Source organism: Sinocyclocheilus grahami, unplaced genomic scaffold (assembly GCF_001515645.1).
Source record: "Sinocyclocheilus grahami isolate Dianchi unplaced genomic scaffold, SAMN03320097.WGS_v1.1 scaffold94.1, whole genome shotgun sequence".
NCBI classification, from domain to species: domain Eukaryota; kingdom Metazoa; phylum Chordata; class Actinopteri; order Cypriniformes; family Cyprinidae; genus Sinocyclocheilus; species Sinocyclocheilus grahami.
The window spans coordinates 2,065,391-2,078,548 of NW_015505273.1; the positions used below are offsets into that span (position 1 = coordinate 2,065,391).

The 13,158-nt window shown below is 35.9% G+C and overlaps 1 protein-coding gene across 1 annotated transcript in view; it reads right to left on the minus strand.

The window, feature by feature from the left end:
• The window catches only part of LOC107587604 (cadherin-22-like), a 100,285-nt gene that overhangs the window by 26,817 nt on the left and 60,310 nt on the right, over positions 1-13,158 (minus strand). The window contains exon 9 of the mRNA XM_016275455.1: positions 2,723-2,840. Within this exon, the coding sequence (XP_016130941.1) occupies positions 2,723-2,840 (118 nt within the window). The remainder of the gene's footprint in view (positions 1-2,722; positions 2,841-13,158) is intronic.

A 13,158-nucleotide genomic window follows, 5' to 3' on the forward strand; every position in this document is an offset into this window, starting at 1 on the left:
GCTCGGCTCCGAAGCGAAAAGCTGAATATGCGCTCCACCTGCTGCCTACTTATACTCACGCTGTGATCAGCAGCAGCTGGATGCAATAATCGCATGCCAATTTCCATTGGCTCGTTTAGTTTACACTCGAAGTAGATTGGTCCCTCTAAGCGAGATCCCAATTTCGTCGGTCCTCCGACGTGACGTCGAGAGTGACCGACTGAAAGGGAACTACATTTTAATGTATCTTTTTCTCTCTCTCTCTCTCTCTATCTCTCTCTCTCTCTCTCTCTCTCTCTCTCTCTCTCTCCCACTTTGCTTCCTGTCTGTCCTATTGAAATAAAGGCATAAAACATCAAAAATAAAATCTTAAAAAATGTATGTACTGGTGAAGAAAGTGAACTTGGAACAAAACTGAGATCTGTTCTACATATTTTTGATGATATGACAAGTCCTTCAACCACAGTACTCTAGTGGGGACCTGGAAACAGATTTCAGTGTTCTCTGATAATCTGCATAATTAACTGCATAATGTTTGTTCTTCAGTCTTTGAGGAGTCTGTTGTACTCTTGGATAAGAGCTACACCTCTTTCTTGCATTTGCATTGTCTGCCCAGTTATCAGGATCTTCATTTAGGAAGACCTAATGGAGAGCAAGAATACTGAAGAAGTTGCGAGTGTTCTGCCATTGTTGTGACTTGTTGCCCAGTATAGTAATCCATACTCAGAATTAGTGCTCTGCATTTAACCCATCCATGAGGCCACAACTGCCCCTACTTCTAGTGGAGAAACAAAAGGGGCAGCTGTGGCCTAATGAATAGAGAGTCGGACTCTCTCTCTCTCTCTCTCTCTCTCTCTCTCTCTCTCTCTATATATATATATATATATATAGATAGATAGTTTTGTTAATTATTATTGATTACTGTTATAATTCATATGAATTAAATGTTTAATTAACATCGGTTATAATGGCTCTATCTATCTATCTATCTATCTATCTATCTATCTATCTATCTATCTATCTATCTATCTATCTATCTTATTATATTTTTATTATATTTAATTTAGTTTTTTTATGTACAGTGTAATTAAAGTTTTTATTAAGTCGATCTGTTAAACGTTTATAAACTTTTGATATAGACTAAAAGCCACAAAACTCCTATTTTGGGTCTTTAAATAATCATCTTTAAACTCAAAATAATCCAAGCAGAAATTCATAAAAGAATTCCCAGTACATAACAGAAAACCCATGCATATGAATTGGACAGAAATATTAAATACCCCTCATTCTCTGTTTGCGAACACAAACACCAGATGCTGCAACAGAAGGTGATGTCATAAAAGTGACAGCGTGGCCTACCTCTGGGGAGCGTTCATGAAAGATTGCATTTGTCAAGTCAGACTTAGACTAAAAAGTTTTTTTCTGCTCATGTTGGTCTTCTCGGGAGAGCAGATAAACTTGGCTTGTATTTTTATGACACCTCGTGCAGGTCAGAGACAGCCGAGCGGCCCATCGAGGGAGTGTTGTACACCGAAACCGCCCGGAGGAACTCTATCCATCCGATAATCCCGAGTGAAAGGAAGATAAGGTGTCCACTTGGGGAAGTTCGCTCAGAGATAATGTCAGAACTCTTTGTAGAAACTCTCTCTGGTCGGATGACTTTTTGAAGTTCTTTCTAACTGCACAAACAGACCTGACGTGTCTATTTGTCCTGAAGATGGACAGATGCTCCAGACGTGTCCGACACGAGAGGATTAAGGGAAAGACTTTTTTGCTCGTATTGATTTCTTTGCAGGAGATGCAGAGCTGAGCTGTGGTCATCATGCCACACGCGAGTCAAAGGTGAAATGTGTTTGCAAAAACCAAAATGCACAAATGCTGCTTTTACAGTCAAACAACAGCATTCTACCTCTAAAAGTGATTGGACAGTCATTCCTTGCTGTGTGGCACCTGTTTTGCCCAAATGCAACTGATAACGCATACACTACTGGTCAAAAGTTCGGAACAATTAAGATTGTTTTCATGTTTTATAAAGAAGTCTCTTCTGCTCACCAAGGCTAGATTCATTTTATCAAAAGTACAGTAAAATTTGTGATATATTATTTTAATATAAAATAACTGTTTTCTATGTGAATATATTATTACATGTAATTTATTCCTGTGATGCGCAGCTGTATTTCCAGCATCATTACTCCAGTCTTTAGTGTCACATGATCTTCAGAAATCAGTATAATATGCTGATTTGCTGCTCAAGAGATATTTCCTATTGAAAACAGTTGTGCTGCTTCATATTTTTGTGGAAATCATGAGTTTTAATTTTTTTTTTTTTATATAAGAAATTAATACTTTTTTCAGCAAGGATGCATTAAATTGATCAAAAGTGACAACAAAGTCATTTACAATGTTATAAAAAATTATATTTTAAATAAATGCCATTCTTTTTATAATAATTGAGCAGCAAATCAGCATGTTAGAATGATTTCTGAAGGGTCATGTGAGACTGAAGACTGGAGTAATGATGCTGAAAATTCAGCTTTGGTCACAGAAATAAATTGCAATTTACAATATCTTCAGATATATAAAAAAAAAAAAAACAGGTCTTTTTAAAATTGCAATAGTATTTCACAATATTCGCTTATAGATAAACATATGCCAAAACTTAAGATAAATATTCATGCATGTAAAAGAAAACTTTCCAGTGCATCCCTGTATAATAAAAAAGATAAAATATCCAGTCTCTCACCCTTGACGTCCCATAGTGTGAAATGGCGGTTGTTGGAGGCCTCGGGTGCCAGTGTGAAATAGAATCGATGTCCAGACTGTGGTTCGTCTCTGTCCACCACACTGATGGTGTGAATGAGCTGGAGAAGAGACAGAAAGACAGAAAATGTTTAGAGATTGAAATATAATAATTGGAGAGAATGTTGGTGCTTTACTAAGTGAAAAACTCACACTGAAGGAACTTCAGCCAGACTGCATGACTACTCATATTTACTAGTCGACTATTCATCCAGAAAAGTAGCCGACAAGTCAATATTTACCTCATGTAAATGACTCACTTCTGGCAAGTCGAACAGTGTGAGTCTAGAGAACAGCCACTGCTGAGATGATGCGGCTGACAAACCAAAGCGTGCATATCTGCATTTCCAGGTTCATGCAGCTGCTGTTGTCACAAACACAAGTCATGTTCCCCTCGCTCGAGTTCCTGTCAGCCTCTGGCCAACATCTGATAAGCTTGACAGCGCTTTGCAATAATTCTGGCTTCTATGTGACTCTCTAAATGCAATCAGATCATCTCAGATGAAGCAACTCCATTTATAACATTCTGTGTGAATGTAAAACACTCTGAGCTCACAGGACTTTCACTTTTGGGTAATTCAAAGGGTTCCAAATCTATTCGGGAGTTACTGGTTACTGTACAAAGCTGCTGTGCAAATTGTTACAGATGCATAAAAAACAGACTAATGGCAGAACTAAAGGACCAGTCAACCTGCTCCATAATATTTTTTTTGGCACAACAGCTTTGCACAATGGTTAAATATATCTAGATAATATATATAAATATATAATATAAATAATTTAAGTAAATGTCCTTGAGAGACAAATGAAGAGTTATATGGGTGATTTTCACTCAAATTAAAAAATTTGCATTACTTTATTATAACAAGCATTAACTGAAAATAAAATAATAATTAAAAAAACATTTAAAAAAAACTTTAATTTTATTACATTTGTTTCAGCTTGTTTCCAAGGCATAATTTATCATTTTTTTTAATAATGTCAAATAACCAAAAATAAACAGAAAACCAAAATTTTATAAAAAGTACATACATTTAACAAAAAATAATTAAGTAAAAACAAAACAAAAAAACAATAGAATTACTTAAACCCAAATTTAATTTACTTAACTAAAAGTTATTAGAAAATAGACAATATATAAAAAAACGTAATACTTAATATACTGTATATATATATATATATATATATATATGCACATACACACATACATACACACCTATTTTCCTTAAACACTTGCTTTCACTTATTTTCCTTGATTAATATTAATTTATGTGCATACTAATTCCTTTTTAACAGTAAAGTTATATGCTAACATTAGCTGATGCAATATGAACTTAAAAATGCATATTTATAAATTATAAACTTATTTTATAAAAAAATTTAAATACTGGTTACATTTTAAAAATCGTTTCACATGCTGCATAACATTTTGCACAGCTTTGTACAGGTTAAATATTACAAATTATGCACATTTGAATATACAGTGTATTCAGAAGATTTTGCATTCACAATGCACACTATAAATGACTGTGCAGGAGCTGCACACCTCCTTTCTTCCAAAGAAGCACATTTTGTCATATTATGCTAAAACTACACTGAGCTGTCTCGGCCTGCTAGGCTTTCGAATTACAGTTTCTGTGATAAATCAGAAGTGCGAGGCGGAGAAGTTGTGGCAGTGAGAGTGGGTGTACTTGTGAGCGGCATCGGGCACAGTCACTACATTAGCCAGATTGTGAGACAACAGATGGGAGCGTTTAGGAGAGTGAGAGGAACAGAGGAGCAGCGGAGAGGGAGTGGGCGGCACTTCAGACAATCCCGCGAAAAATTCCCATATTCTCTCATTGCTCATTTCTCATTACATGGTCATCAAAAGACTCGCACGGCGTTAATGTCAATTTTTAGGGAGGTGATAGAAAATCTAAGTGTAATTAGAGGAGACGGGGGAAAAAAACCTAAATTACAATTCTTTTTGCAAAGTCTTTCCTGCTACCTAAAGTCAGCGAGGAACACTCACGCTTGCTCAGATTGGAAAATGAAAAGGAAAGAGGCACACACACCAGGAAAGTGAAAGCAAGGACAAATGCTTGTAAGGCACAGCCGTATACTCAAAGGAGACCCCACACTAACACTGATGTTTCCCCTTCAAAATGATTAAAGCTGGAAAAATAACATCAGTCATGAGGGTGAGTAAATAATGACCGGATCTTAATTTGTGGGTGAACTATTCCTAAACTAAAGAGACAAAAATGACAAAAATCTAGTTTAATAACACACATTTGTCCTGAGGTGCTGATGTAAGAGTCTAATGTAAGAGCTGGACTGCACATCTACTCAGACTCTGGTTTAAAGCCCACAGACTGTCAGTCATGCTCTCATGGAAACACATTCTGGCACAGAGAGAGAGAGAGTGTGGTGTTAACATTCATTCATGGCTGTGCGTTCAGTATTGTTCCTGCAGTCTGTGAGCGGCAGGCAGGCTTGCCAATCTTCACTAGGGTGAGTTAAGGTAAAGTTATGGTAAAGAAGCCTCTCTTTCCAGCCCTTGATGTTGATATATATATATATATATATTAACATGATATTTAGGATGAACTAATGATGAAAAACACAGTACTGCACTCATCAATATTGATTAATATTAATTTCTGCATATACTAATTCCAGTAAATGTTATATATGTTAACACGAGTTGATGGAATACAGAAAAGCAATGCTTATTAATAAAATAACAACACTAAAAATATCTGCTGTTGTTCGTGATAGCCAATGCATTTTACCATTGCAAAATGCATTGAAAAACTTTCACTCTTATTGTAAAGTGTTGCTGATTATAAAATAACCAATTCTTATTTTTTCCCTCCATTAAATTTGAAAAAAAATAAATAAAATAAATCCATTAAAATAGGGCATAATGTACTGTAATACTTTGAAGAAATTATTTTATTTTATCTTATCTGATTTTATTTGACCTTACTTTACTTTACTGATGTTTTACCTGTATTTTAATCTTGCAATTTTGCACTTCATTGAATTTAGGGTTAATGGAAATGTCCATAAAATAATGCCCTGATAATGCCCTGGCAGAAAATTACCAGTAAATGTTCCCCTTTTTTTCTTACAGTAAGAAAAAAATCAGCAAAAAGTGACCAGTTACATTTTCTGTTAAATGTCCTTCAAAACCAAAAGGAGTTGATGGAATACAGAAAAACAATGCTTATTAATAAAAAACAACACTAAAAATATCTGCTGTTGTTCGTGATAGCCAATGCATTTTACCATTGCAAAATGCATTGAAAAACTTTCACTCTTATTGTAAAGTGTTGCTGATTATAAAATAACCAATTCTTATTTTTTCCCTCCATTAAATTTGAAAAAAAAAATAATAATAAATCCATTAAAATAGGGCACAATGTACTGTAATACTTTGAAGAAATTATTTTATTTTATCTTATCTGATTTTATTTGACCTTACTTTACTTTACTGATGTTTTACCTGTATTTTAATCTTGCAATTTTGCACTTCATTGAATTTAGGGTTAATGGAAATGTCCATAAAATAATGCCCTGATAATGTCCTGGCAGAAAATTACCAGTAAATGTTCCCCTTTTTTTCTTACAGTAAGAAAAAAATCAGCAAAAAGTGACCAGTTACATTTTCTGTTAAATGTCCTTCAAAACCAAAACACAACACGATGCGTAAAAGCACCTGTAAAAAAATCAATACAGAAAATTCCTTCATACTAACACAGTATATTGGGCCATAGATTTACAGACTTTTCTCAGAGTGTAAATTAGCACTGACCAGCTTAGACTTTCATGCAAACTTAGTCTTTCTAAATGGTTAACCAGGTAAAGAACGAGGCCCAGAACTCCAGAAATTACAAATGTTCTTGATGCTGGAGTAAAACTGCAGTTGACGAATCCCCAAGACATATTTCGAGCAGTACTTGCAACTGATAATGTTCCTGGTTGATTACATCCACAGCAGCATTAAACTAAACCCTAACCTGTGCTTCCCATCGGCCTCATTATTCGCAGCGCTCCACTTCTGTCTGCGGCTGACAATGCGACGCCGGACACCATTAAGAGCCTTTAATTAACACACACAAACTCCTGTGACTTTCTTCACATTGTCTGGGGGCCAGAAAAACAGTGTTACACAACACGAGATCTCCAGCCGCATGACAGAGGATGGGGGAAACGGGACACATGTTATATTTTGAAGATGTTTGTTTATTGGTCTCTTCTCAGACTGAAAGGGAAGTTTTGTGGGACTCCTGCTGAGCGCCTGCTTTCAGACATCCTTCATCACTGCACCGCTTTAGTGCTCGCCGATGAAATGCTAATTTGTAAAGAACTGGGATGTAGTACTTATTGATTTTATTTTTTAAAAAGCTGGAATCAAGTTATTTTCATGATGTTTGGATCTGTTAAGACTTCTTGAACTATATTACTTCAATGATTCAAATTTTGATTTCTTATTTATAATTTCAATATTTTTTTTGACTAATCAGATATCTGATCATGAAAAGATCCAGTTTAAACACCTTCCAAGATGCATTAAAAAAAAATCTTTTTAAGTGGGAGAACTTGCACAATTGGTGGCTGACTAAATACTTTTTTTCCCCACTGTATATATAAATATATTAATATCAAAATATTCATAAATATGATAATATATTATAAGCAATACTAAAATTATACTGTGTATATAACCACATTTACATGACCAAATATAAATGGAACATGCATGATCTGATTGATTAAAACAGATCAACTGTAAATAACCCACAGATTTACAAATGGGTTTCATACTTAAGATTTATCGTTATAATTGGTGCAATGAATTATAAAAACAATCGTGCACTGACGAATTTTTCACAATCAGAAACATGTATTAAGAACTATTTAAACAGGGTCAATTTCTTCATGTTGACTTTAAGGAACCAGAGCTGTTAATTGGAACGATTCTCATCCTTTCTATATTGTGACCCTCATTTGTTTAATGAGCTGTTGTTCGGATGGTAAAAAAAAGAGTGAAGTAAACAAGGTTAAATGAGTACAGAAACTATATGAAAAAGAATAAATGAACGCTGCTTTCTTAACAGACGTTAATTGCGATGCCAAGGACATAAATAACAAAAGGTCATCGATATTTCCCATTTCGAGGGCGAAACTAATGCCTGAGGGGCTTCTGGAGGGAGAAGGATTGGGATGGAAAACACAGAGAGAAACAGGGACTTCTGAGAAAGAAAGACAGAGAAAAATAATGTGAGGGAGAGAACGATTGTGAGGGAGAAGCAGTGTGGTGGAGTTTATTGAGTGGCAAACACAGCTCCCTCAAGCAAAATCATCTAATTAGATTTCCATCCAACAGCCCCCTCATGACCCTTTAAGCTGCGCGAGGCTCGGAAAGTGAGAAGCCAAGAGTCTCCCAAAAGTCTCGCACGTTCTCCAGAGTCTTCCGGGACCAAAGGTCTTCTCCGAAAGTCTTCCTCCTGCACACAGAGGAGGAGGAGGATGCTGGCCTCCGAGATGGATGGGGAAGTTCAAGGAAAAGAGTTTGCATTCTATGAGTTTGCATTTGCATGAACACTTTCTACCAGCGATGAGGAGAGGAACTAACTGTAATTAGTTAGCTGAGGTGATAATTACACTAGACATTGAAAACCTGGAAATAACCGGGTGATTTTAGCCAGGAAAAGTAAAAATAAATAATAAACTATTATTAAACTAAAATATTACATAAAATATAAAACTGATGCACAATTAAATTGTAAATAAAGAACTCATAGCGTTAGTTCTGGCAGGTCACGTTAGTCAAGCTCGCATCAGCTGACTCTCAGCTGATCCACATCAACCTTTGGGAATACGACACCTATCTAAGCATTCATATATAAGGTCCCTCAGTATTATCAGCAGTTTTCGCATTGCTCAATAGCTAATTACCCTCCTCCATCCCCAGCTCCTCCTCTGTCAGTCGGGATTCAGCCTTCTGATTCTCCATTGAATCAGACTAATTCTAAAATGTGTACATAACATTATTGAACTTTAACGATATCTGCAATACATTTATGTTGGTTCTGTTCTGTTTACCCTGGGGGGGTTATCGCTGCTCTCCCTGCTCTCATCCATGCTAGGCTGCATGGATGCGCAGGGAGTTCTTGCCCAGAACAGAACCATACCGCCAATCCAAACTGTATGCTAATTGTCAATCATCTTTGACGATAGTGGTAAGACAGAAATGCTCTTTGTGATGACAATCATTGGAAAATAATTTAATCACAGACGATTGCATGGAAAATCACTGATCAAAAAGTGTGAACCCTGTTAAACACGTGTAGCTCGTGTTTCTCTCTGTGATTGATTTTAGACAATCAGTTCATTCAGATGATTCAATAAACTCGAAAAAGATTTGAGTCATTGTACAGAAATCCTAGTTCCACTCAAAAAGAAAATCAAGAAATGAATGATCAATTTAGTAATTCATGAACAAATGCATTTAAAAAAAAATGCAATAACATATTAAAAATGTGATAATAGGCATTTACAATGGTTTATTCTTTGTAAAATAATATTTAAAAATCCTTGTCCAGTAAGCACAAATGATTGCATTAAAAAATCCCTGATCAAAAAGTGAGAACCTTGTTAAACATGCTCTCATTTCTCTCTATCAGGTAGTGTCGGTAAATTGATTAATTTAGAAAATCGATTAATTCAGATGAAATTAAAGAAATTAAATTAAAAGAAAGAAAAAAAAAGATGTGAATCCCTGTACAAAACTCCCAGTGAGACTTATTTAAAGAAATTAAAGAAATAAATTATTATATATTATAAATTTAGTAATTAACAAATGCATTTCAAAAATGCAATAAAATAGCAATGCAATAAAAGTTGCACTGAGAATTATTTATTAATTTAATATTTTATTGCTACATTTAACTACATTTTTAAACATGAAATAAACAAACAATTGTAAATGCAGTGGCAGTCCGGTTTTAGGATGCAAGAGAGAACAAGCCTCAAAAAAAGTGTTCAAAATAGACATTGCATAACTTAACTGCTGTTTACTTAATAACGGGCAAATCTCAGATGTGTATAACGATAAAACTTGTTATTTTTTCCTTCCACTTTAAGCACTACATGAATGCTAGAACAGTCTCACTGCATACAGGCTCCTCTCATTATTAAACTGACCAGTCAGAACAGAAATTCAAATGACACAGCGTGATTAACTACCATCCAAATGCAGCCAAAAAAATCAAAGGGAGAATAAATGTGATTTCCCTCCTTCCACATAAATAACCCTCATTATCAGAGATGACCTTTCAATTACTCTTCAATTCACAACTCACATCGTCCTCCTCTGAAAATCCCCTCGTGGAGCACCACTGCAAATATAGCTATCTATCTGTCCATTTAAAACATGACTGACTTCTATTCTTATTTTTGAAATAATACCTTGAAAATTGATTCCTTATTTATTTATTTTTTTTCAAACTCCTAGTTCACAGCTTCAGTCCAGCCTGTACTTCCTGCAAGATAATTCCTGATATTTTCCACAGAAGTAATAAAATATAAAATCATGTGTGCTTTGAATGAAATGAGGGAGGGTAAATTTTCATTTTTGGCTGAAATAACCCATCTGTAGGAGTGAATTTAACACGGGTTCTGTGTATGTGTCACCATGTGAGTGGGAGCCAATCCATCTCCACGGCCGTCTGTGCATGCGCATGGGAATGAGAGTGTACTTTTCCCCTCAAACATTAGTCATGTAGCCGGGACTGTCCCGCGGGAGCACCAGACCCTTGTGATCTGTCACGGAGAGCCGCTCGGTGCTGTTTGATGTCTTGTGTACAGTTGACAGGCCTCTCATCCCCGGGCCGTTCTTAGTATTTGCCTTTCCACTCGGCCTTTCCCTGCACACGCGACTCTATATGATATCTGTCTCTCCTCATCCCATCAGCCCAAATACCACAGGGTTACGTCCTCACACCGCTTCACATGTCAATCTGAACAAGGGTCAGGCGTGTAGATAATGAACAAGATCATGAATGGGACACGTGTGAATCAGAGACCTCTGCAAGGATAAACTTCAAAATGTCTCTTTGTTCACTTCTGTGTTTTGTAAAGTCAACTAAGGTAATTGTGGGGAGATGCATCACTTTTTTACTATGGCACTAAATGATTATCAAATTAATGCACTGTGATATTTATATCACAGTATATCTTTTTATAACAAGATACATGTCCTAAAAACTTGATAGTACTATGTTGCTATTTGTAAGTGAAGAGAAATAGTTCAAAACAAGAACTTACAGGAAAAAGTACCATATTTATTCAGAGTACTTTGTGGTAAATGTCCTGAAAACAGTATTACCATGACACCATTTGTAAGTAATGAGAAATACTTCAAATTGCATTAACATAAAAAATTACCATAGTGCTACCGTTTTCAAGAAAACCATGGTACATGTCCCAAAAACATGGTAGTGCCATGATATTATTTGTAAGTGAAGAGAAATAGTTCAAAGAGCATATAGAAAAAAGGTACATAGTCTTACCATATTTTTGGGTTAATTTCAAGAAAACCATGGTATAGCCATAGCACATGTCCTGAAAGTACAGTAATACCATGGTACTATTTGTAAGTGAAAATATATAGTCTAAATATCATTTACAAGATAAAGTGCCATTATTTTACCATATTTTGGGGTACTTTCAAGAAAACCATAGTACCATAGTAAATGTTCTAAAACATGGTAATAGCATGTTTACTTTGTTAGTGAAGATAATAGTTCAAATAGCATTTACGGGGTATTTTTGGGGGTATCTACAAGAAAACCATGGTAGTAACATGGTACATGTCCTAAAAAACACAGAAGAGAAATAGTTCAAAACCGCACTTACAGAAAATAAGTACCATAGTGTTATCGTATTTTTGGGATACTTTCAAGAAAACAATGGTAATACCACGGTACATGACTTAAAAACAACAGTATCATGATGTCCTAAAAAGCATGGTACCGTAGCAAAGTCAAAACAATAACTTAGTGTTACCATATTTTGGGGGTACTTCTACGAAAACCATGGTACTACTATAGTACATGTTGTATTATTTGTAAGTGAAGATAAATAATTCAAAACAAGACCTTACAGAAAAAAAGTACCATTATTTTACCATATGTTGCGGTACGTTCAAGAAAACCATGGTGCTATTTATAGTGAAGAGAAATAGCTCAAATAGCATTTACAGAAAAAGTACCATAGTTTTACTATATTTTGGAGGTATTTACAAGAAAAACATGGTGGTACATATCCTAAAAATAAGGTACTACCATGGTACTATTTGTAAGTGAAGATAAATAGTTCAAAACAGCACTTACAGAAAAAAGTACCATAGTGTTATCATACTTTTGGGGTTCTTTTTACATGCTGCCATGGTAATACTATGATATTTCAGATTTAGCACAATAGTAAAATCATGCATTTCTGAACAATATCATGACAGCAATACTAACGTGTGTTTTTTTTAGCGCGCTAGCTTCTTTTTCCCACTATGAAATCAAAACCGCGTGCTGTGGATCCGGCGGCCCGCCACATCTACCTGACACTTAAATCTGCGCGAGCCCATAAACACTTTCTCCTTCCATGTCTAACATCGGTGTCACATCGCTGGAAGGGGAGTCGAGCCCCCTGAGCCAAAGCTGCTTATGAGCTACCGGCTAAGTCCTTTTTCATGTCTCTAGCCCTCTTTCTCTCCCTCCGTCTGATTTATTCACCTTTTACACACAAACAAATACGCTGTGTTGTCATCCTTCAAATGGGATCAAACTCCATGCATTTAGCGGCTTAAGCTAATCTGATTTCACTGTTGTTCTATCAGAAACACAAGCGGTGAGGCTAGCGAGCGCTGGAGCAGAGAAAGGCGACGCTACCATGGCACACGAACAAAGCTTGATAATTGGGCTAGCAGTAGAGCGCAACATCGTGTGAAATGTGAAAGCTAGCAAGTTTTTGAATCACACAACAGGCCATATGAAGAGAATAGTATCTGGTCTGCAAAATATACACTAGCACAGGGGTCAATTTTTTTATGAATTTCTATAGGTAGCTAATTTTTGAGACGCAATCTGATGTATGTTTAAGAGTAAAGCATATTGTCACGAATCCGGTCCATGAACTTCCAATTTCATTGACTCTCGCACTACACACTGTTGCACATCACCCCGGACTACATTTTCCATCATGCATTGCACTGATTACACTCAGCACGGATTGCACACAGCTGTTTACACTGATTGCACCCAGCTGTTTCATATCACTCCCTCACTATTTAACACTCACTCTGATCCCTTCCCTCGGCCGAGTATTGTTTCA